This window comes from Calypte anna, chromosome 4 (genome assembly GCF_003957555.1).
Source record: "Calypte anna isolate BGI_N300 chromosome 4, bCalAnn1_v1.p, whole genome shotgun sequence".
Lineage (NCBI taxonomy): Eukaryota > Metazoa > Chordata > Aves > Apodiformes > Trochilidae > Calypte > Calypte anna.
In genome coordinates, this window is record NC_044247.1 from 16,897,938 (window position 1) to 16,921,040 (window position 23,103).

A 23,103-nucleotide genomic window follows, 5' to 3' on the forward strand; every position below is an offset into this window, starting at 1 on the left:
GCCCAGGATCCCAGCTGGACCTGTGGGAAGCTGATGGGGGAAGCTGGTGAAGCTGCAGAGTTCTGCCCTGCACCCTGGGCATGTGGGTTCAGCTCAGGCTGCAGAGGAAGAGCAGGCAAACCAAACCCCTTGGACCTGCTCCTAGGTGGGACCATGGTCTGAAATTGCTCCCACTCTGTTCCACCAGGACCAGGGCTTGGAGAGACCACACTGCCAGTGCTGAGCTGGCAGAATGCTCCACCAGCTCTGCCCCAGCCCCCTCCATCAATCCCTCCCTCCATCCTTGCCTCCATTCCTCCCTCTACCCCTTCTTCCATCCCTCCCTCCATCTCTCCCTCCATCTCTCCTTCCCTCCCTCCCTCCCTCCCTCCCTCCCTCCATCCCTCCATCCATCCCTCCATCCCTCCCTCCATCCATCCCTCTCTCCATCCCTTCTTCCATCCCTGCCTCCAGCTTTATTTGTTTATTATTTCCATCTCCTCCTCCCTCCCCATCCCACACTTCCCCCATTGGTCACCAGATCTGTGTTTTAGAGGGGGAGCCCCAGGGTTTGCTATAAAACTCCGCAGCCACCCAATCCCTCCACCCAGAGAGACCTCAGTGAGGCACCCAAGGGGAGGGACACCCCCCCAGCACCCCCCAGCAGCAAACCCCAGATCTCCACGGGACATCTCCTGCTGCCCCCCAAGCCCCCCAGGGAGGAGATGTGAGGAGGAGAGGAGACCCCTGCCAGGGACAGCCCAGGAAGGTGACTGAGCTCCGAGGCAAAGCTTTGCCCTTCCAGGCACTGGTTTATTTATTTATTATTTATTTAAGTGATTTGTTGCTTGAGGGGGGAGGGTTTGCACCTTTGCTGAGGTCCTCTCACCCCCGAGCAAGGGCTGAGGTGGGTAGGGAGAGGGTGGGTGAGGGGAGGTTGGGATTGGGGATTAAAAGAATCAGTTTGGAAGAGAATCCTTCACTCGAAGGGTCCCTAAGCCCGGGCCAGGCTGCCCAGGGAGGTGCTGGGGTCCCCATCCCTGGGGGGGCTGCAGGAGCCGTGGTGCTGAGGGACAGAGCTCGGGAGAGGTGGGTTAGGGTTGGATCTCGGGTCCTTCCCAAGCAGAGCAATCCTGGGAATGCCCCTGGCTGAGGGCACAGAGGGCTCCAGGAATGGAAGCTGCTGGCAGGAAGGGTGGGCACGGACCTGTCAGACCCCAAAGTGCTTCCCCAGGGGGTCAGCCCCATGGACAAAGTTCAGGGGGTTTGGGGGCCAAGCAGTGCTTTGGATTTGGCTTTGGCTTTGGCTTCAGCGCTGCTGGGCACTGAGCAAGCTTCTCCATGTCCCGTGCCTCAGTTTCCCCCCAGGAGTGAGGAAGGGCCCAGCTTGGCAGAACCCGGAGATGTGAGAGGCAGCGTGGGGGGCAAGGAGCAAAGGGGCTGCTGGAGAGGAGGGGAAAATGTGCTCTGAACCGAACTGAACTGAACCGAACCGCTGCATTCCCAGGCAAGGCTCAGAGTGTTGTGGTTTGTTTTTTTCCCTTGGGTGTTTTGCAGCCTCCCCAGGCAGGGTCCTGTGATCCTCACTCACATGAGCTCCGCCAAACACCCGGGGGCTGGGCGGCCACCCCGGCCTTGGTGGGATGGGTTGGGATGGGTTGGGAAGGGTTGGGATGGGTCAGAGCTCCTCCTGCCTGGAGGTTCGGGAAGCAGAAGTTGCTGCGGGGGATCCCTGAGAAGCAGCCCCGGGTGCAGCCACCGCGTTCCAGGGGTTGGGGTCCCCCAGATGTGTGTGGGGGGGGGGCAGCAGATCCATCAGGGGAAGGGGTGAGGCAGCTGGGGAAGCAGGGGATGCTCTGCGGGAACAGCACCTGGGGGGACACCTCAGCACCCCAAACCTGTAACCAGGGAGGGATGGAATGAGGAGCTCGGGGTGGGCAGAACCTCTGGGGGGAGAAGAGGTGATGGAGCTGGGAGGAGGAGGCAGGACCCCCCTGTGCTGTGGGAGAGGCACCAGGGGCTGCTGGGTGGGTGTTTCTCAGCAGAGCCCACCCATGGGTGCAGCTTCCTGGAGCTGTTGAGGTCTGTGGTGATGGATTTCCTCCAGCAACTGCTGCCATTCAGCCTCATCTCCTTCCCACCCCTCTGCTAACTGGGTTCTCTCCTTTCCACCTCTCCATCTGCAGACCCCACCAAGACCCAAGCCAGGACATCCATCTCAGGAGGATTTCTGCCCCCAGCTCTGCCATCTGCTCCCCCATGGCACAGCTCTCAGCTCCCACCACTCTGGCCATCCTCCTGACCTGCCTCTTCCCTGGGGCACACAGCCAGACCCCGAGGGCTTTCCAGGAGAGCACCATCCCCTCCGAGGTGCTTGGCCAGGAGCAGGCTCACAGCCTGGTCCAGCAGAGCCTCCTCCACGATGCCAAAGTGCCCAACCTCTCCGAGAGCCTCCCCAGGAGCAGGGGCTCAGAGCCTCCCCTCCTGCCCGTCTGCCTGAAGCCCGCAGACATCAGACACATCTTCAAATACATCAACACCATCGTGTCCTGCACCATCTTCATCGTGGGCATCATCGGGAACTCCACGCTCCTGAGGATCATTTACAAGAACAAATGCATGAGGAACGGGCCCAACGTCCTCATCGCCAGCCTGGCCCTCGGGGACCTCCTCTACATCCTCATTGCTCTGCCCATCAACGTCTACAAGGTGGGCCTGGGGGGCCCGGGGATGGAGGCTGCTCCTTCCCACCCCCTCCCTACCCTGGGGAATCTCTCCCCCCCTCCTTTCAGGCTCCTGGAGGCAGAGGGGGAGGGTGGCTCTGCTCCCAAAAGGATGAGGGAAACATCAGCAGAGGGCTGGGAGGCCACTCCTGGGGAATCAGAGGTGTTCTCAGCTGCATCTGTGTTGTGTGTGAACACCCACACCAACTCCCAGACCTTTTGAAGTTGAAGCTTTAGCCTGGAAAGGGGAAGCTGAGGGCCAGAGGGGGCCTGGATGGAGCAGAGAGGGTGGCAGAGGGAGGATGAGGAGGAGATGGTGGCAGTGGGACCACGCTCTCCTGAGGTTAACCCCGGGTTCTTCCCCAGCTCCTGGCCAAGGACTGGCCCTTTGGGGTGCAGGTCTGCAAGCTGGTGCCCTTCGTCCAGAAAGCCTCCGTGGGCATCACAGTCCTCAGCCTCTGTGCCCTCAGCATCGACAGGTGAGCAACAGCCTGGAGCTGCTCAGCACCACTCCCAGGGACACATCCAGAGATGGGCACCAGGTGCTGCCAGGTAGAGCTGAAATCCAACAGGACCTGGCTCTGGTGACTTTAAATCCTGCTGGAAGGCTGAGGGAAGGATCGTTAGGGAGAATTCCTTGGTGTGGGGGTGCTGTGGCTGCCCCATCCCTGGCAGTGATGAAGCTCCAGGTGGGATGGGGTTGGAGCAGCCTGGGCTGGTGGGAGGTGGAATGGCAGGGGGGTGGAATGAGATGATCCTTGATCCCAAGCCAGCCTGGGCACCTCCCCAGTGTCAGGGAGACATTGGCCATGCAGAGCTGCAGCACAGCCAGCCCTGGAGCTCCTGTTCCTGACCTTTTCCATCCTCCTGAAGGGGAAGGGGCCAAGGAGGGAGCCAGAAGGGAAGGGGACGAGAGAAGGGACTGGGGACAGCTCCAGAGCACACCTTCTCCTTCCTGAGGGCTGTTTTTCTCACCCCCCTCTCCTCTTGCTGGGCTGGGCAGGTACCGAGCTGTGGCCTCCTGGAGCCGGATCCAGGGGATCGGCATTCCCGTGTGGAAGGCAGTGGAGGTGGTGGTGATCTGGGCAGTGGCCATCGTGCTGGCCGTCCCTGAAGCCATCGCCTTCGACATGGTGGAGCTCAGCTACTGGGACCAGCACCTCTGGGTCTGCATGCTGGCCTCTGAGCAGAAATCCAGCTTCATGATGGTAGGAACAGCACCCACAGCACCCACAGCACCCACAGCACCCCCTCCCTGGCCACAGGATGGGATCCTCCTGGGCATGGCTGCTCCTAACCCAAGGAGAGGGCAAGATCCAGGCATGGAGGAGCCAGGGCTGTAGTGACACAGAGCAGTAGTGACACGGGGCAGTAGTGACACGGGGCTGTAGTGACACAGAGCAGTAGTGACATGGGGTTGTAGTGACACGGGGCTGTAGTGACACAGGACAGCAGTGACACAGGGCAGAAGTGACACAGGGCTGTAGTGACACGGGGCAGTAGTGAGGCAGGAAAGCAGTGACCCGGGGCAGTAGTGACACAGGGCAGTAGTGACACGGGGCAGTAGTGACACAGGGCTGTAGTGACACGGGGCTGTAGTGACACAGGACAGCAGTGAGGCAGGAAAGCAGTGACCCGGGGTTGTAGTGACACAGGGCAGTAGTGACACAGGGCTGTAGTGACACAGGGCTGTAGTGACACAGGGCAGCAGCCTGGGGAGGGGATGGTGCCCTGAGCAAGGAGCTGGAAGCCTTTCCCAGCCCACTGTGTCCCAGCCGGGCCAGCACCGCTCTGTTGGGCCGGGTCGGTCCGTGCCCCGGTTCCCCCTCCCCAACTTGCCCCACTTCCCGGTTGCTTTTCCTCTCGGCCGCAGTTCTACCGGGACGTGAAGGACTGGTGGCTTTTTGGCTTCTACTTCTGCCTCCCCCTGGTGTGCACGGGCATCTTCTACACCCTCATGTCCTGCGAGATGCTGAGCAAGAGGAACGGGATGAGAATCGCCCTCAACGACCACATGAAAAGGTGTGAGGGAGCCCACAGGGACCGCTGTGTCCCCGCCCGGGCGGTGCCGGGGAAGGGGACAGCACCCTGTCCCTCCCCACGGAGGACACGAGTGGGCTGGCACAGCCCCCGGTGCTCGGGGGGACGGGTAGAGCGATGCAGAGGCGTGGATGGAAGCAGGGAGGGGAGAGCAGAGCTCTGCAGGTCCCTGTCCTTGGGGACACCCGGAGCAGAGGGACAGCCCCACGGCCACGGCCCAGCTCCAGCTTCCCCTGCTCTGTGCAGCCCCTTCGGCTCTGCCCAGCCCGGAGCTCAGAGGCCTCCCCACACCCACACCCACACCCACACCCACACCCAGCAGGGCTGGGAGCTGGGGCTGCTGCCCGGAGCCTCCCGGGGTGCCCAGGGCACAGGGATCACTTGTGGGTCCTTACCCAGCAGTGACACAGGGCAGTAGTGACACAGAAGCAGTGACACGGGGCAGTAGTGAAACAGGGCAGTAGTGACACAGGCAGCAGTGAGACAGGGCACTAGTGACACAGGGAAGCAGTGACACAGGGCTGTAGTGACACGGGGCAGCAGTGACACAGGGCTATAGTGATACAGGTCTGTAGTGACACAGGCAGTAGTGACACGGAGCAGTAGTGACACAGGCTGTAGTGACACGGGGCTGTAATGACACAGGGCAGCAGTGACACAGGCAGTAGTGACACGGGGAGATGGTGCTCACCCCAGTGCTCACCAGCCCTCCCCTTGTCCCCGTCCCCGTCCCTGTCCCCGGCAGCGCCGCGAGGTGGCCAAGACCGTGTTCTGCCTGGTGCTGATCTTCGCTCTGTGCTGGCTGCCCCTGCACCTCAGCCGCATCCTCAAGCAAACCATCTACGACCAGACAGACCCCAACAGATGTGAACTGCTCAGGTAGGGCCCCGGCAGGAGCACAAAGTGCTGGGGGAGGCTCCTGAGGGCTCCTTCTCGGCTGCTGGAGTTGCCCTCCCAAAGAGCCGGGCTCAGCAGCACCCTGCCTGCCGGGCACTCACCTCCTGAGGGGCTGGGGGGGACCAGGAGGAGAGAAAAAAATCAGATTTTGTAGTGTACCTGTAAAGCTTTGGGTTAAAGAGGGGTGTCCTGAGCAGGGGAGCGTCCCCCGGGGACAGTCCCAAGGGGACTTCAGCACATCCCAGGGCTCTGCCTGCTCCCTGCCACGTGCCAGGCACCCATCTTCCATCTCCTCACCACCCATCCTGCCAAAATCCACGCCAGACCAGGCCCTGCTGCTGTGCGGGTGTCTGAGAACATCAAGGTCACCAGGGGAAGCCCCAGCTCCTGCTTTGGGTTTCCCCAGGAAATGGCCCCAAAGCCTTGGTCCAAAGGGAGGAGGGGGGGTGGGACTGTGCTGTGCTCTCCCCTGTGCCACCACCATGGGAGGGGGTCCCTGTCCCTGGTCCCAAACCCTCCCTGAGTGACCTCCCACCCCCCCCCTGTGCTCTCCCCTCCCAGTTTCCTCCTGGTGATGGATTACTTTGGGATCAACATGGCCTCCCTCAACTCCTGCATCAACCCCGTGGCTCTCTACTTCGTCAGTCGGAAATTCAAGAACTGCTTCCAGGTAGGGCTGTCCCCCCCTGGCCGGGGTCACCATTCCCAGCTGTCCCTCCCCCTCTGGATCAGAAGAATCCTTGTGAGATGTCAGACCAGAGCCTGGGGCTGCTTTAAACTTAGAGCTCAGGTTCTCTGGAGATTAATTGTTAGGAGTTGTGGAGCCCTGGGGAAGGAAGGAGATGGATGGGATGGGATGGGATGGGATGGGATGGGATGGGATGGGGATGGGGATGGGGATGGGGATGGGGATGGGGATGGGGATGGGGATGGGGATGGGAGGGGAAGGAGGATGGGGATGGGATGGGGATGGGAATGAGGATGGGAATGAGGATGAGGATGAGGATGGGAATGGGGTAGGGATGTGGTGGGGATGGGATTGGGATGGGGTGGGATGCTCCCAGGTGCGGGCTGCTGTTCCCAGATCCTTCCCAGCTCCCTGGCAGTGCCTTGCCACCCTCAGGAAGGGCCCATTTCCTCCTCTGTCACCCTGCAGCCTGAACCCCTCTCTCCCTCTCTCCCCCCAGTCCTGCCTGTGCTGCTGGTGCCAGCGCCCAGCCCTCAGCATGACCCCGACGGATGAGAAGGGTTCCCTGGGCAGGTGGAAAGCCACGGGGCAGGACCTGGGGCTGGACCGCAGCAGCTCCCACCTGAGTAACAAATACAGCTCCTCCTGAGGCTCCTCCTGAGGCTGGGAGGGGCAGAGGCACAGCAGGACCCTCCCTGTCCCCTCACCCAGCCCACACCGGGTTTGTCCCCGTGGTGTCACTCAGCTGGCAGGAGCTGCAGCAGCTCAGGGACCCCCGGGGCTGGCTCTGCCCTCAGCTCCTGCCCCGCTCCCAGCCTGCTCCCAGCCACCCGGGGGGGGCTCAGGTCCTTGTAGGATCTTTTGGTTTCCCTGCAGGAAAAAGGAAGGGACCCGGGGGTGTTCGCCTGGGGTGGGGGTGATGTGTGTGGAGAGGGAAGGAAGGTGGAGACCTGGTCACTTGGAAAGGGGATGTGGAGGAGAGGGAGAAGAGCACGAGTGATCACATCCAGGTGGGAAAGCTTTGGTAACATCCCCATCACCTCCCTCTGCTGCTGGGACACTCTGTGCCCTGGGCAGAGCCAGGAGAAGACCCCCAGGGAGCAGCAGCAGCAGCCTGGGGTCTGCTCCCTCTCCCAGCACAGGGAGCTGGGCACCAACCTGAGCTGGGCACCAACCTGAGCTGGGCAGCCCTCAAAGCCTCCCTCCTCTTCCTCTTTCCCTGGGAAATCTGCCCCAGGCTCCCCACCCGGGATGATGGTCACACACACACCCGTGTCCCAGGACAGTGCCTGTGTGTGACCACAGCTCCCAGACAGAGCAGGGGTGACAGAGGAGGGATGACAAAGCAGGGGTGACAAAGCAGGGGTGCCAGCTTCCCCCTCCCAGAGGCCACGGAGTCCTGGGGTGGTTCCAGTGACAATGGGAACATCTGGGAAGTGCCCATTCCCTCCTCAGGACCTGCTGCTGTTCACAGGACAGAGCCTGGGACAGGGGAACCCTTCCACCTTCCTTCCCCTCCTGCCTCACGTCCCTGCTGCTGCTCCAAGAGCAGACTGAGTGACCCCTGGGGTGGCAGCACCACTCACACCAACACCTCAGACTTTAAAAAGCTGAAACCCAGCCCCAGCCCTGCAGGTACCCAGCCCTGCAGGTACCCAGCCCTGCTGGTACCCAGCCCTGCAGGTACCCAGCCCTGCAGCCACCAGGACTCCAAACCAGCCCTGGCCACAACCACCACTCCCTGTGCTCCTGGTGAAGTGACTTCAGCCTCCTCGGGCAGAGCCTTCCCCTGCTGCTCCCCTCTTTAAACCAACACCATAAAATTTCACCCAGTGTGAGGGAAGAGGGGGAAGAGGAGAGATTCCAAGCCCTCTGGAAGCTCTGACCTCGTGGTGGCACCCAGAAGCCACGTTCCTAGCTCTCCCAGCAGCTCTCCCTTCAGCCTTTTTAACGAACTGGGCAGAGGCTGAGTGCAGGAATCAGCTCCTGCCTCATCCTCCCCCTCCACCCTCTCCCCCTGCCCTGGGAAAACTCCTTTCCTGATTTTTTTTTTTTTTAATGTCTCCTTCTTCCTTGGGCTGGGGAATCTTCATCCCCAGGCTGGTGCCTGCTCCCACACAGTGCACCCCTGGCACCCCCCAGGCAAAGGGGAGAGACCAACTCTGGCAGCTTGGATGTTCAAGAGTGATTTTTTTTTTATATATAGTAAAAAGCTGGCGTTTTACATCCTCCCTCTTGCCCCTCTTTATGTTAATAAAACGTGTGGGTGTCTGAAAGGAAAATCTCGGGGTGTTTCTTATGAAGGAGCAGGGGAGGTTGGGACAGTGACCAAAACACCCAAACCATCCCTGCACTGACCCAGGGCAGGGGGGGAAGCTGCAAAGCCCCCTAAACACTCCCTGAGTGCCAGCAGGTCCCTCTGGTAGCTTCAGAACCACTGAGGAGACAAACAGTGTCCCCAGGGCAAGCCCCAAGGGGTCCCAGTCCCACCCTTGTGAGCAGAGGAGTGTTTTGTAGTGATCTGTTTAAAGGAAAGAAGAAAAAAAAAATCTCTGGATCTGCTGGAGTGCAGGTGGTGGCAGGAAGGGAAGGGGTGAAGCCAGGAGAGGGGCTGCACTTCACCCAGCACTGAGCCCTGGGGGCTCTGAGGCAGTCACTGAGCACCCGAAAAAAACAGGGCAGGAACCACTTGGGAAGGGAAAGGCCTGAGCTGGGAGAGCACAGGAGCTTCCTGACCTTCCTCCTCCTTCTCCACACCCAAACTGAGCTCAGCCTCACCTCCACAGCACCCAACTCCATCAGGTTTATTAGCAGAGAAAACACAGCTTTACAGCAAGGCAGGAAAAAACCACCCCAAACAACCAAAGAACCCAAACCAACGACAGCTCCTGGTGCAGGGAACTCCAGAGATGGAGGAAAGGGAGAGGGAGGAGGGGAGAGGGAGGAGGGAGGAGGGAAGAGGGAGGAGGGAAGAGGGAGGAGGGAAGAGGGAGGAGGGAAGAGGGAGGAGGGAAGAGGGAAGAGGGAAGAGGGAAGAGGGAAGAGGGAAGAGGGAAGAGGGGAGAGGGAAGAGGGAAGAGGGAAGAGGGAAGAGGGAAGAGGGAAGAGGGAAGAGGGAAGAGGGAAGAGGGAAGAGGGAAGAGGGAAGAGGGAAGAGGGAGAGGAGAGCACATCCCTGGGGACTGCTACTGCATCTCCTCCTCCTGCCGGGCCCTGAACTCCTTCATGCTCTGCTGCAGAAAGAGCAAAGGACAAATGTCAACTGCAGGTGCCTGGGGGACTCAGACCCCCCAGTGCCACCCCCCTGCCTGAGCTGGGGCTTCCCTGAGGGCTCTGGGAAGCTCTGGCAGCTTCTCCAGGGACTTTCAGAGGTGGCAGCCAGGGGAAACCATCACTTCTTCTCAGGCCAAAACAGGACCTGCACCACAGGCACCTCCCCCCTGAGCACAAGGGATAAAAAACCCCAAACCTGAGCTCTTCAGGAGCAGTCTCACCTCAAAGGTGCTGAGCACGTGCTGGCAAACACCCATCAGGTCACTCAGCCCCTTCCTGAAGGGCTCCACAGCAGGAAGGGTCCCTTGGGAGAGCAGAGCTGGGAGTCACTGGGGTTTGGCTTCCAGAAGGGTTGGCAGCCCCTCCCTCACTGCTCTCTGCCAGCCTGGCACACCAGGACACACCTGGACACACCTGGACACACCTGGCACACCAGGACACACCTGGACACACCAGGACACACCTGGACACACCAGGACACACCTGGCACATCAGGCCACACCTGGACACACCTGGCACACCAGGACACACCAGGCACATCTGGCACACCAGGACACACCTGGCACACCAGGACACACCTGGACACACCTGGCACACCAGAACACACCTGGCAGAGGGCAGGGGGGGCACAAGCCCTACCTCTGCTCTGGATTCTGAAGTTGATCTTGCTCTCAGAGGGGTGTGTGATGCAGTAACCACAGAACTCCACATCAGGGCTGCAGGAGGGAAGGAGCTGTGAACCCCCAGCCTGTCCCTTAGCAGCCCCCAGGGAAGTGCCAGGCTCAGGTCCTGCCCCCCCCAGGGCTGCTGGGGCTCAGGGAGTGTGTGAGGTGCCCAAGGGCCTGACAGGGGGGATGTGGGGAAGGGAAAGGGCTGCGATGTGTCCCGGGATCCCACTGGAGATGATGGACACAGCTCCCTGAGCCTGCCCAGCCCCACAGTGCTGCCCAGTTGGACCAAACCAGTCTGTGGGGCAGCAGCCAGGGGAGGGGAGAGCCCCACACTGCTCCAGCACAGCTCAGCAGGAACTGGGAGCCCAAACTGGGGCTGCTCACACCCATTAAGGCAGATCTGCTCAGCTCATGCTGTGAAGGGAGGTGGTGGGTAAGGAGCTTCAGGCACCACATCTGACACAGAGCCCCAGCAGAGGTGTGCTCAGAGATCAGTTTCTGTCTGTTTGCCTCTTCCCCAGCCCACAGCCCAGAGGCAGCTGAGGCCAGGAGGAGGTCAGGAGGGGGACAGAGCTCCCTGCAGCAGTGCCAGCACCCTGGAAGCTCCACTCACTTCTTCATCCACCATGTACCGCAGGAGTTGCCCAACGTGTGGTCCTCATCGGTGCAGCACGAAGGTGACACAGCTCCCATCTGTCCCATCTGCCTGGACCTGCCACAAATCCAGAGAGACCCAGGCTGTGACACCACCTCAGCACTGGGGGAGCTTCCCTCACCTCCAGAGGGGTGGGCGAGTGCCCAAACCACCTCCCTTGGTGGGGAAGGACAATGTGGGACTGCCAGGGCTCACCCAGCACCCTCCTCTCCTGCTGTGAGGCCCGGAGGGAACATTAATGAGCATTAATGAGCATTAATGAGCCCCAAGGGATACTCCAGAGTTTGTTCTTCTCTAACCCCTGTGCCAGGAGAGCTCCCCTGCCCCCTGCTTTGCCATCCTGGGGAGAAGGAGAATCTTTCCGAGGGGAAAAACCCAGTTCATCGTCCTCTCTGTTTTCTTACCAGCCCTTTCCCTGGGCCATTCATTCATTCCCTCAGACCCCGTTTTCCCCTTTTCTCTCCTCTTTTCAGCTCGGGAGTCATTTTCCCCTGAAATAAACCCTCGCATTTCTCTTCAGCCCCCAGACAGGATGAGTTTAAGCAGCCTCTAGGAGGGCTACAGGCTCCTCCCTGCCCCGACACCCAACCTGACAACACCGAACCGGGCCTGGGCCTGGGCCTGCTGCAGGCCCCAGCGCGGATGGGCCCTGCTGGGAGCCCTTGAAGGGCCCTTCCCGCCCCAACCCCCTCTTCCATGAACACCACACTAAACCCCGAGGCCGCTCCCTCTCACCTCCCTCCTCCCTGTCGCGATTTATCGCCATTTATCGCTCCCTCACCGTCTCCAACACCGCTTTCCTCTCCCCCTCCTCCTCCGCCATGGCCGCGCGGGGGATGCCGGGAGCTGTAGTCCCGCCTCCGGCGGGACTACAGCTCCCGGCATCCCCCGCGCGGCTAAGGCCGAGGGGCGTACTACAACTCCCGGCATTCACTGCGCGGCGCCGCCGGTGAAAACTACAACTCCCAGCATCCCCTGCGCGTCGGAAGCGCGTCCCGGTACCGGGGCCCGGTATCGGCCTGCCGAGGCTCCCTGCTGCTGCGGAGGCCGGTGAGGAGCTGCCGGGGGGGCTTCTAGGGGCATCCAGGAACCTTGGGAAAGGCCTCAGGGAAACGGGTTGGGTTCCGGAAGGTGCGGGGTAAGGGGCAGCGGGCCGGGACCGAGTGCCCGGTTCGGTATCGGGGTGGGGTTCGGGGAGAGGGGGGAAGGGGAAGGCTGGAGCTGGGGGTGTCATCCCCGGAGCGGTGTGTGGGTGGTGGGGTTGGGCGGCACCGAGTGCTGGCGCTCGGGAATGTCGGCGATAAACAGCGGCTGTCGCGATACATCGTTGGGGTTAATTAATTAATCGCGGTCCCGCTGGCAGGGGAGGTCCGGACACGCTCGGGGGTGTCCGTGTCCCGGTTCTGTTCTTCTGAAGGGTGTCAGCCTGCCTGGCAGAGCTGCGGTTCTGTTCGGACCCAGAGCTTTCGGGGGGAGGGGAACGGGGGGGTCAGGGGGACCCCGGTGCCTTACCCAGCCTTAAAAACCCAGGAATAACTAATTAACTAATTAATAACTTGCGGGTGCCAAGGAGGGGTTAAAGGGAAGTCACCCGGCAGGGTTGCAACACCTCTGTGTGTGCTGGAAATGGCTTGGAAATGGGGGTGTTCCGGGGGCTTCTCCCCCCTTTTCCCCCCTGGGGTTGGAGCCCGTCCCACCGATCCGGGGGTTCCCAGCTGGGATCGGGGCTTCTGGTTCCTTTGTCCCACTGCTCCCTGCCCCTGGTCCCGGGAACTGCGAGGTGCAGAGGTTGGTGATGGAGCAGCCCCCCCTGAGTGCTCCAGGGGCTCAGTCCTTGGTTATTCGGGGCTGGAACCTCTGGAACATCTGGAACATCTGGAACCTCTGGATCTTGGTGGCTCTGAGGGGACACGGATGGGCAATAAATCCTCCTGCTGTGGTTCATGCTGCTGCACGGCAGTGTGGGGCTGTGACTGCTCACCAGTGCCCTGCTGGGGCTCACCAGTGCCCTGCTGGGTCTCACCAGTGCTCAGCTGGGGCTCACCAGTGCCCTGATTGGTCTCACCAGTGCCTTGCTGGGGCTCCCCAGTGCTTTTCTGGGTCTCCCCAGTGCCCTGCTGGGTCTCCCCAGTGCCTTGCTGGGGCTCACCAGTGCCCTGATTGGTCTCACCAGTGCTCAGCTGGGTCTCACCAGTGCCTTGCTGGGGCTCCCCAGTGCTTTTCTGGGTCTCACCAGTGCCTTGCTGGGGCTGGGGGGATCCGAAGGGGTCAGGAAACAGAATTTTGGGGCACTCTGTGATGCTCTGGGCTTGGCCACGGGTGCTGGGTTTGTGCTGCCCCCGTGGCCCTGCTGAGGTTAATTATTGATCAGGAGCAGGAGGAGCTGGGTGCCTGCCCTGCTCCCTGCTGGGATGAGCATTGCATTCCAGTTATCCAGCCTGGATTCCTCTCTGCTCCCTGAAGTGCTGGGGCTGTGTTCCTGCTGCTGGGGGGAGGAACCTCCTGCAGGAAGGGTCCCTGGAGCTGCTGACTCCCTAAATGCTGATGGAGCAGGCTGAAACTTGTGGTCTCTTCTGGTCTGTGGAGGAGAAGGGTGGGGGTGTGTGTGTGGTTAGTAACTTACTCGTGTTTTACTCGAGGTGGGTGAGTCCTGGAGCACTCAAATCCCACTCTGTGCCCCTCAGGCTGCTGTGTCTGCAGGGCTGAGAGCACCTTGTGCAACACCACTGGGCTCAGGCTGTCCCTCAGTGCACTCAGAGGTGGCTGATGCAGCAAATTAAGGCTGGTTTTAAAACAAATAAATGAAAAAATGAACAAAGAAACCCCGAGTGCTGGGCAGGCCATGGAAGTCTCTGTGGCAGGAGGTGGGTGCTGGCTCAGGGCTGGTGTTGCCTGCAGGTTGCTGGGCTGGGAGCAATCCTAGTGCAGCCTTTTTTGGGGGGGGGAAGTTTTGGGTTCTCTGGAGTGCTGGGGCAGCTCTCACAGCCTCTAGGTGAGGTGTGATCTGTCAGGCTGGGGGAAAGGTTGTGCTGGGGCTTCTAGGAGGCTGTGCAGATGACTCTGTGCCTCTCATGTGATGCTCCTGGTAGCTCAAGTGTTGCAAGGGATGACAAAATGCCTTGGAAACTTGAAGGGATGGAATCCAAACTGGGAGTGCTGGGATTTGGCAGCCCCTGCTGTGCCTGCACGGAGTGAGAGGTTCCCCAGCAGCTCTCTGGAGCAGATCTGTGCTGGGCAGCACCAAACCCTGGCAGAGGAGAGATCAATGGATCCCTTCAGCAGTGCCAGAGGGGTGGGAAGTCTGGCTGGGCACAGCCTAAATTCAGTCTTTGTGCCTCCAGTACCTGGATCCTAAAGCTCAGGCACTGCTGCTCTGCTGCTCTTGCTGTTTCTGGAGAGGTCTCTGAGCTCCTTGGTGGCACTGCAAGAGGTGTGGGAGCTCCCCTGCCAGATCCCAGAGGTTTCCTGGCAGAAAACAGGGCAGGGAACACCAGGGCAGTCAAATGCAAAGCAAAAAGTAAGGTTTTGGGGTGTGTTTTGCAGAGCTGAAAGTCTTCCCAAGTCTTTCCCAAGCCCACAAGAGGTTTCTGGATGTGTTGGCTCAGTGGAGCAAATGTCCCAGCTGGCAGCTGAGCTGTGGTGTCTCATGTTAAACCTGGGCTCTGTCAGGAGATTCATGTGATGGTTCTTGAGCTGATTAACTGAGTCCCTCTGGGTGACTGCAGGAGACTTTTTCCAGCTCTGGACATTTCATAACCTGCACGGTTTGTGCAGAATCTGTCTGCAAAGGGTCAGTCTGGCTTTGGGGGGGAAATCTAGGTGGAGCCAAGGCAAAACTCCTGATGGGATCCTAGGACACAGTGCAGCTGCTACAGGAAAAATCCTTCCAGAGGTGATGGCAGCGTGGGTGATGTGCTGAGCAGAGCCTGGAAGGGGAAATGAGAGAAGCTTTCTGCTAATGGTCTGTCCTGTCCCAGTTCTGAACAAGGTTTTTAACCTTAAACTGCTGATGCTTTCTGTGCTGCACAACTCCTGTCTGACTCTCTGGGGTGTTCTTATTGCAGGCAGTGTGAAGTCATGGCTATCCTCTTTGCTGTGGTGGCCAGGGGCACCACCATCCTTGCCAAACATGCCTGGTGTGGAGGAAACTTCCTGGAGGTGACAGAGCAGATCCTGGCGAAAATTCCATCTGAAAACAACAAACTGACCTATTCACATGGGAAGTGAGTGCTGGGTGTGGGAGGAGGGACTGGAGAACATGCCCCAGGACAGGAATAAAGGGAGTGTGGCTCATGGAAGGTGCAGTCAGCTCAAAACCTTCCCCCTCTGCTTCCCCCCCTCTGCTTCCCCCCCTCTGCTTCCCCCCCTCTGCTTCCCCCCCTCTGCTTCCCCCCTCTGCTTCCCCCCCTCTGCTTCCCCCCTCTGCTTCCCCCCCTCTGCTTCCCCCCTCTGCTTCCCCCCTCTGCTTCCCCTTTCCCTTTCTTTCCCCCCCTTTCTTTCCCCCCCTTTCTTTCCCCCCCCTTTCTTTCCCCCCTTTCTTCCCCCCCTTTCTTTCCCCCCTTTCTTTCCCCCCTTTCTTTCCCCCCCTTTCTTTCCCCCCTTTCTTTCCCCCCCTTTCTTTCCCCCCCTTTCTTTCCCCCCTTTCTTTCCCCCTTTCTTTCCCCCCTTTCTTTCCCCCCTTTCTTTCCCCCCTTTCTTTCCCCCTTTCTTTCCCCCTTTCCTTCCCCCCTTTCTTTCCCCCTTTCTTTCCCCCCGGTTCCCTTGGGACAATTCCTGCTGGCAGGTGGAGTCACCCTGAGCTCTGGAGCCCACCTGAGCTTTTTGTTTGGACCTTGGCAGTCTGGCTGGATTCTCAGTAGTGCCCAAGCTGTTGTGTTAGAGACACTTTGGTTGCCTGAGGATTCCAGGAGATGAGAACTGGGGCAGTCTCCCAGCATCCTTCCCTGCACTGGGAGCACTAGGGAAGAGCTTTCATTCACTGGGACAGAACTTCCCAAGGAAGCTGCCTGCCCTGTGGTCTGAAGCACTTTGGGTCCTGAGGCTTTTTTCCTGCTGTAATTTCAAGGGTAGAGGCATTTTCTTTTAACTCTTGTCTCGAGTGCTGCTCAGCCAACCCCAGAGCTGAGTTTTAGGAGAGGTGTAGCACGTTTTTACAGCTGGGAACCTGAGTCCTGCTGGGGACTGGTTTGCTTTTTTTGAAGTGTACAATCTCCTGCTGGTTGCTGGCTGTCTCCTTCCCAAGGGTTTAGCAGACAGGGCAGATCTGTGCAGCTGGTGGTTCTTCTGCTTTGCATTGTGCTATGCAAATCCACAGGGTGCAGCTTTGGGTGCTGAGCAGCAGTGTCTGCTCTGCCCCCCAGTAGTGTCTGCTACCTGCCTGCCAGGCTCACTTCTCCTCTCCTGAAACAGGAAGCAACCTTTAATTTATCTGAGCTTCTTACCCTCATTTACTGAGCTCGTTTTTGGGTTGGGTTTTTTTGGTTTTTTTGTGGTTTTTTTTTTTTTTTTTTTTTTTTTTTTTTTTTTTTTTGGTCTTTTTTTCTTTTTTTTAAGAAGAACTTGTGTTTTTTATGTAAGCCTCCAAGGCAAACCAGCCCTCTAGCATCAGGAGTTCTTGGGGTTGTTCTGTCTTTGCTGGGAAGATTCTTCTGCCAGTCACTGGGGAAGCTACAAGGCAGTATCAGCCAAGCTTTACCTCCCTCTTCCAGGAGAGAGGGACAAGAGTTGTGGATATGCAGGGATTTTTAATTTTTATTTTTTTTTATCTGAGCTGTGCCCTCAGAGCTGCCCAAGGCAGCTGCTCTACAGCACCTGCATGAAGTTGATTTTATTCTGGAGTTTGCAAGGTCCACACAGTTCCTGGGGAAACTTCTAGGAATACACAGGTGTCATGGTGAAAGGACACGTTTTTAATTAGAGCCTTTATATTAGGTATATAAATTAGGTATAAATTAGGTATTTGGGTGGCTCTGTTCCCATTCTGCCTGGCTCTACTGGTCACCCACTGGAGCATCAAGTGGTGGTGAGGGGGCAGTGGGATAAAACCCCACCTGCTAAAGCCAGGGAGCTGAACTAAAACATTCTGCTCCCTGCTGGTTTGGGTCCCTTTGTGTACAAACCAAGGGATTTTTTTTTTTCTCTGGTGAGCCTGAGATAAGAGTGTGGTTTGGTTTTGGTAGGGAAGTACTGCTCTGAAGTGGCTGGCACTGTTCTGCAGGACTGCATTCAACTCGTGTTCACTCAGCAGCACCAAGGGTGTCTTTACACCAACAGCTCCCTCAGCCTGGTGATTATTCTGCATAATTCACTTTCTGCTGCAGCTGCTTTTGTCTCTGAGCCTTTGCAGTGAGCAGCAGAGCAGGGCAGCCCCCTGGGCCTACAGCCAAGGCAGAAGCAGCAAGGCACTGAGGAGGTGTCTGTAGGGTCTGCACTTCTGGGTCACTCCAGGGAACTGCAGCTCTCCCCACACTTTGAGTAGGATTACAGAGAAATCTTTCCCCTGGGTACCCTGCCAGGGTTTTGTTTTTCCAAGCAAGTAGCAGGAAGAATGTGGAACTGAAGTTGTTTGGCAACTGAACATCCCACAAAGTTCCTGCTAAGCCTGGAGGGCTGGGAAGTGTGAGGCCAGTGGCTCATTAAGACACAGGGGGCTCTAATTTGGTGGAGCTCAGAGGAATGGAGACCCTTACCTCAACAAAGATGGCTGGGATCTGCTGGATCTCTGTGATTTTTCCATGGAGTAACTGGAATTTGCTCTTCTCCATCTCCAGCCCTTGGTGGCCCCACAGCCAGTAGTGTCTTCTAGAAGATTATTCCTGTGGCAGCTCCAAATGACCTTTTTTTCCTTCTCTTCTCTGCAGTTACCTGTTTCATTACATCTGTCAGGACAGGATCATATATCTCTGCATCACAGATGATGTGAGTATTTTGCTTACAGTCTTGGTGGGGTTTTTTGTACCTGTATGTCAGAAAAAATCAATAGTGGCTGTTACTCTTGGGTGTGTATTTTTTTTCCCCCCACTGGAGCCAGTGCTTGTGTTCTCATTCACATCAGTTTCAGCTTTCAAAGTCCCAGCCTGGAACTCAAACACAGGTGAACAGTTTTGAGGTGAAGTTCTTGGCTTTGCCCAGTTTCTCTCCCAGCAGAATCTGGGTGTAGAGAGTGGCCTCTGGTGATCAGTGCAACAGGCAAATAATGCTCCTCAGCTCTGGAAGTGCTGAACCAAAAACTTCTCCTATGCTGGGAAGAGGTTCCAGGCACAGAACTGTGGATATCCCTGTAAAATCTGCTGCCAGTCAGCAGCCAGGAAGCTGGGACTGGGATCTGGCTGCTCCTCCACCCTCCACCCACACACAAACCTCACACACAGCCTGCCCGTTAGGAACTGGTCATCCCAGTTCCTCTACAACTGGTTAATTGCCCCCTACACTTGGTTATCCCTGCCCTGAGACAGCTCTGGAGGTGCTCTGCTCTCTCCCTTCCAGGACTTTGAAAGATCCCGAGCCTTCAGCTTCCTGAATGAAATCAAGAAGAGGTTTCAGACCACCTACGGCTCCAGAGCACAGACAGCCCTTCCCTATGCAATGAACAGCGAGTTCTCCAGTGTCCTGGCTGCCCAGCTGGTGAGATCTGCTCCTCCAGGGGGTTTGCCCCCTAACAACCCAAATTTCTCCCCAGAAATTCTCCAGTGCTGAGCCTGGGGGGCAGAGACAGGGGAGCTGCTCTTCCTCCCCATGCTCACCCTGCCCCTGGCTGCTTCACTGCCTTGGGGGTTAAAAATGAGTCAGGGTTAGGAGGGGTGCATTAACTCTTTGTGCCCTCCCTTGAATTCAAGAATAATTAAATTAATTAATTAAAGCTCTGGAGTATCAGCTTCCAGAGCTGGGACACAACCTGTCTGTGGGGCAACCACACCTCTTGTAGGTGAGGTGTAGGGGGGTCAGTAACTCACAGGGGTGGTTTGGGGTTGTGCACAGGTCATAGCAGGAACTGTTCTGTGGCTCCTGCAGCTGATAGGAAGCAGGGAATGCCAGTGCCAGCCTGGGCTCCTGGAGGGCTCAGTGCCTGGTCAGGAATAAATGAGATTAATTTTCTGTGTGCAATGGGACTGAGCTGTTCCTCTCCTCCAGGTTTTGATACGGGGAGGCTGGAGCTGTCAGATTAAGTTGTTGAGGGCTGGCTTGAGGTTAGTGAGGTCAAGGCAGCTTTGGTGTTGATGATTCTTTCTTTGTGACAGAAATACCACTCAGAGAACAAGGGCACTGACCAGGTGGCAGAGACACAAGCTCAGATTGATGAACTCAAAGGAATCATGGTTCGGAACATAGGTGGGTGTGGGGGAGCTCCCAGTTTGGAGCCTGGGATCAAACTGGGTGAGGGAGGCAGGAGGGGGGTGAGGAGCAGGGCTGGAGAGGAACCTGTGCAGCTTGGGATGGGCTGTTTGTCCCCATGGCTGTCCTGCAGCTGCTGTGAGGAAATGCCCCTCAGTCCCTCACTGTGTGTTTGTGTGTCAGACTCTGACACGTCTGGCCACCTGGAAGAGAGGCTGAGATCTGGAACTGACCAGAACTGAGTCAGGTTGGTCCCAAAACACAGCCTGGATGATGAGAGACTGTTCTGAAATGCTGCTGCTGCCTGGGAGCTACCTGCTGAGCCACTGCCACGGGCTCCTGGCTTACAGCTGGGTGTCGGGAGCAGCTTCTTGCCCGGGGGTTTTACCTAGAGATTTGGATTTCTTCGTGTCTTTCTCCAGACCTTGTGGCACAAAGAGGAGAGAAGCTGGAGCTGCTGATTGATAAAACAGAGAATCTTGTGGATTCGGTAGGTTCCTGACCCTCAGAGGGTTCCTCCTGGTGCCAGTACCTCCTGTGTGGAGATCCAAACATCTCTAAGCTGGCAAAAAGCATCCCTGGTGTAGAGAGGTAGTAGAGATTCCCTTGTCCTGCAGGGAGCACTGTCCCCAGGTGTCAACTTTGCTGCTTCCTCACCTGCTGGCAAGGTTTGGTCTGACCTAGGGTGATGCTCTAGGCACATGGACTGGCATTCCCTCAGCTGAGCAAGGGAGATGCTCCCCAAGCTCAGGTGGTGGCTTCAGGTCAGCAATGCACCTCCAAGGGCTGGAATTCTGCCTGGTGCTGCCCTCTGGAAAAGCCTTGGGGTGGTTTGTGGGGAAAGGCTGACAGTAACCAGCAGAGTGTGCTGCTGAGGTGGCTCCTGCCTCTCTCCGGGCAGACCCAGCCTGGCAAGAGCTGCCCAGGGGCAGCCATGAGCTTGGGGAATGTGGGGAGAGGTGTCTCATTTTGGCTGGTGGGTTTCCAGTATTGGGTCAGGTGTTCCAGCAATAGTTTGGAATGCTTAAATTCCCAAAAGATTGGAAGTCAGACAAGAACCCAACCAGAAGTACCTCAGGGTGAACTAATTCTTGGGGGCACAGCTCTGGAGGAGGTGAGCACCACCACTGCAGTGACTGGGGAGGTTTGTAGCTGGGAAAAACCTCTTCATGGAGACTTTTTGGGCCAGAGTGTCAGGAGTTTAACAGTTGTTTTACTTCCTCTTGTAGTCAGTCACTTTCAAAACCACCAGCAGGAACCTTGCAAGAGCCATGTGTATGAAGAACCTCAAGCTCACCATCGTCATCATCATCATCTCCATTGTAAGTAAGGAGCACAAGGAGCCCTCAGGCAGGTGGAGTCGCTCCAGGTATCCAGCCTGGAGAGCCCCAGGTGCTCAGCCCTGCACATGGAAGGGTCTAAGCTGGAGAACAAGGGGGTTGGTGGCCTCGGGGGAGGTGAGGAGAGGGGAGGAGCATGGTGCCAGGTGGCTTTTCTTGTCACAGAGGCTTCCCAGAGAATGGTTTCTTGGGGCTGTCACAGCTGCCTTGGTAGCTCCAGGGGAAGCAAAGCATTGAGTTGATGGCTGCTCCATCTGTGGAGGGGTTTTTAGGCCTTAAGTCCTGTTGGGATCTTGCTCCTTGATGTTGGAGCAGCTTTTTCTGCTGTGCTGGTTTTGGTGCGTGCCTGCAGGTTCCATGTGGGGTACTTTGTCCCCAGTTCTCATCCCCATGCTGCTGCAGGGATGTGGAGAAAGAGGCAGTGGCTCAGAGTCCTGCAGGGCATTTCACAGGTTGCTGGGGGGGGTTTCCAAGCTGCTCTTTGGACTTCCAGGCCTGCAGCGCAATTCTCCCCTCAAGTGGCTGTTTCTTCCTCCAGGTTATCATCTACATCATCCTGTCAGCTGCCTGTGGTGGGCTGGCGTGGCCAAGCTGTGTGCCGAAGTAACCAGGGGCAGCTGGAGCTGCTCACTTGGAGAGGGGAATCCCAGGAGTGTGAAGAAGCAACCCACAGAATAACTCAGTCCTTCACTGCTGACACCTTCTCATTCTTCCATCCCTCCAGGACTTCAGACGTTTGCCTTATCACCCCCAGCAGGCCCAGCTGGTCACTGCTCCTGGGCAGCTGACCCTCAAGGATGGGCTGGTTTAAATTACTTGAAGGGATTTGATTTTATTTATTATATTTTTATTTTAATCCCTTTTTCTGTCCCCACTACAACCTGTTTGCTCGTGTAGCTATGTGAGCAGAGGAGAGTCCTGCAGCAGCTCTGCTGCCCAGCAGGGAGGTGTCTGGGGTGGGACAGGATGGGTGGCCAGGAATTTCCACTTCCTACCACCCGTGGAGGTGCCGTGGTGTTTCCCCACGTGGAGGCTGCAGGTGTAAAACTGGTGTAACAGAACCAAATGGCTTTTGGGCTGGGGCTTTACGTGGTGTGAGGTGTGGGTGCTGCTGTACAGAATCTCCCTGGAGCTCTTTCTGCAGCTGGTAGGAGAGGCTGTGGGGTCACCTCAGCCTTTGGGAATGGCTGCCTCTTCATCCTCACTTCTTCCTCATCTCCCCTCTCCTCCTCCTCCCCCTTTAATTTGTGGCTAAATCAGGACAGTAAAGGAGAGGGTTGCACACAGTGAAGGCTGCAGCAATGTATCTGCTTTCTCACCTGTTATTTCTCCTGTTCTTTTGAGGGTGGACTAAAATGAATACTAATGTTCTCACTTGGTGAGGTGAAATGGGGGCCAATGGAGTGACCTGGCTTGCTGAGGTGTCAGTGTCTGCTGCTTGTGCTTCTCCTCTGCAGCTCTGTGCTCAGCTGGGGACATATGAGGGACAAAGGCTGAAGCTGGGGGTTACTTTATGGGCAGCAGAAGAAAGGCTCTGTCAGAAGCTGGAGTAACGTGTGCTCCTCTGAGAAGGAAAAAAAAATACAAACCAAACCCAAGGCTAGTAACCAAATGTGCTGCTCTCAGAGGAGAGGGACTGCTGGTGGGAGCTGAACGTGGCATTTCTGTCCCTACTGGACACCCCAACCTGGCTGCTCCTGGCAGGCAGGAGCCACAGCCCGTGGTGCCTGGGGTGAGGGCATAGGAGCATCTGTCCTGGCTTTTACATTTCCAAGAGATGTAGAAACAACTGAAACCTCCTAGAAGCATCAGCTGCTCTGCAGAGGAGGCTGTGGCTTTTTGGCCCAGGGAAGTGGTTTTGAATTGTGGGTGAAACTGTTGAGGAAGGGGAAGGGGGAGGCTTCATTTGGTAGTGCTGCTCCTTCACCTGCTGCTCTTGGTGTGGGTGACACTGAGCTTGCCAGCAGGTGCCTGGTGAAGGTTTTCCTATAAATTTGTTGCTGATTCTGATTTGTCTTCTGTTAGGCTGGAATTTCACTGAGGGTGACTCTGCTCTTGGTACCCAGAAGGTGCCCGTGGGCCTGGTCAGCACTGTGCTCACTGGCATCTGTTTCTCTTTTGTGTTAAATTGACCCTAAAAGCTTAAAGATTTCCTCCCTCTCCCCTCCTGCAGCCCCCCCAGCTCAGTGTACAATTGTGCATGTTTTAGGGAATCGTTGTGTTCATTTCTATGATCTGTTGTCTTATGTACAAATACTTTTTAAAAGAAGATACTTCCCTTTTAAAGGATGCACTGAGGCATTAGTGTAAAGACAAAGTTAACTCGATTTCAATAAAATGACTGTACAGAAGAGTGGAGCTCTGTGGGTCTGACTTGGGGAGGATGGGGGTGTGGGGCTTTGTTTCTGGGGTGGGAGCAGGCAGTCTGCTTCTCCCTGCTTGGGGCACCTGGGACACAGGGATGTTTCTGAGGGGCAGAACCCAAAAGGGAGAGTGGTGACACAGG

General features: G+C 57.4%; 3 protein-coding genes across 6 annotated transcripts; 2 read left to right on the forward strand and 1 right to left on the reverse strand.

Moving 5' to 3' along the window:
• The first annotated feature begins 605 nt into the window (after nt 1-605).
• On the forward strand, nt 606-8,525 carry LOC103534133 (endothelin receptor type B). 4 transcript variants are annotated; one of them, XR_003987477.1, is made up of 10 exons: nt 606-748; nt 1,337-1,486; nt 2,166-2,688; nt 3,069-3,181; nt 3,706-3,910; nt 4,576-4,724; nt 5,487-5,621; nt 6,201-6,309; nt 6,827-7,978; nt 8,011-8,525. XR_003987477.1 is itself a non-coding variant. In XM_030449113.1 (9 exons), the coding sequence occupies exons 3-9, from the start codon at nt 2,239-2,241 to the stop codon at nt 6,974-6,976; spliced, it is 1,311 nt and encodes a 436-aa protein (XP_030304973.1). In that variant the 5' UTR covers nt 606-748; nt 1,337-1,486; nt 2,166-2,238; the 3' UTR covers nt 6,977-8,525. The 4 variants fall into 4 exon arrangements, 3 of the variants coding, with proteins under 3 accessions (XP_030304973.1, XP_030304975.1, XP_030304974.1); XM_030449113.1 differs by having other exon boundaries at nt 6,827-8,525; XM_030449114.1 differs by lacking the exon at nt 606-748 and adding an exon at nt 977-1,001 and having other exon boundaries at nt 6,827-8,525.
• Nucleotides 8,526-9,414: 889 nt separating this feature from the next.
• Nucleotides 9,415-11,779, reverse strand: LOC103534134 (DNA-directed RNA polymerases I and III subunit RPAC2). The gene is made up of 5 exons (XM_008500064.2): nt 11,708-11,779; nt 10,885-10,983; nt 10,240-10,316; nt 9,822-9,904; nt 9,415-9,560 (listed from the first exon to the last, which is right to left on the reverse strand). The coding sequence occupies exons 2-5, from the start codon at nt 10,971-10,973 to the stop codon at nt 9,513-9,515; spliced, it is 297 nt and encodes a 98-aa protein (XP_008498286.2). The 5' UTR covers nt 10,974-10,983; nt 11,708-11,779; the 3' UTR covers nt 9,415-9,512.
• A 78-nt stretch (nt 11,780-11,857) lies between these two features.
• VAMP7 (vesicle associated membrane protein 7) lies at nt 11,858-22,950 on the forward strand. Its single transcript, XM_030449198.1, has 8 exons — nt 11,858-11,976; nt 14,991-15,149; nt 17,787-17,844; nt 18,412-18,549; nt 19,164-19,254; nt 19,680-19,747; nt 20,487-20,579; nt 21,136-22,950. Exons 2-8 carry the CDS (start codon nt 15,004-15,006, stop codon nt 21,202-21,204), a joined length of 663 nt encoding a protein of 220 aa, XP_030305058.1. The 5' UTR covers nt 11,858-11,976; nt 14,991-15,003; the 3' UTR covers nt 21,205-22,950.
• The last annotated feature ends 153 nt before the right edge of the window (nt 22,951-23,103 follow it).

Excerpts from the sequence above, each read along its gene's own strand:
- VAMP7 (XM_030449198.1), top strand. The coding sequence starts at position 15,004 with ATGGCTATCCTCTTTGCTGTGGTGGCCAGGGGCACCACCATCCTTGCC. Across the intron at positions 17,845-18,411 it reads ATCTCTGCATCACAGATGAT|GACTTTGAAAGATCCCGAGC; the intron begins GTGAGTATTTTG and ends TCTCCCTTCCAG. Across the intron at positions 19,748-20,486 it reads CAGAGAATCTTGTGGATTCG|TCAGTCACTTTCAAAACCAC; the intron begins GTAGGTTCCTGA and ends TTCCTCTTGTAG.
- LOC103534133 (XM_030449113.1), top strand. The coding sequence starts at position 2,239 with ATGGCACAGCTCTCAGCTCCCACCACTCTGGCCATCCTCCTGACCTGC. Across the intron at positions 5,622-6,200 it reads AACAGATGTGAACTGCTCAG|TTTCCTCCTGGTGATGGATT; the intron begins GTAGGGCCCCGG and ends CTCCCCTCCCAG. Across the intron at positions 6,310-6,826 it reads AATTCAAGAACTGCTTCCAG|TCCTGCCTGTGCTGCTGGTG; the intron begins GTAGGGCTGTCC and ends CTCTCCCCCCAG.
- LOC103534134 (XM_008500064.2), bottom strand. The coding sequence starts at position 10,973 with ATGGGACAGATGGGAGCTGTGTCACCTTCGTGCTGCACCGATGAGGAC. Across the intron at positions 10,317-10,884 it reads GGTACATGGTGGATGAAGAA|CCCTGATGTGGAGTTCTGTG; the intron begins GTGAGTGGAGCT and ends TCCCTCCTGCAG. Across the intron at positions 9,561-9,821 it reads ACGTGCTCAGCACCTTTGAG|CAGAGCATGAAGGAGTTCAG; the intron begins GTGAGACTGCTC and ends CTCTTTCTGCAG.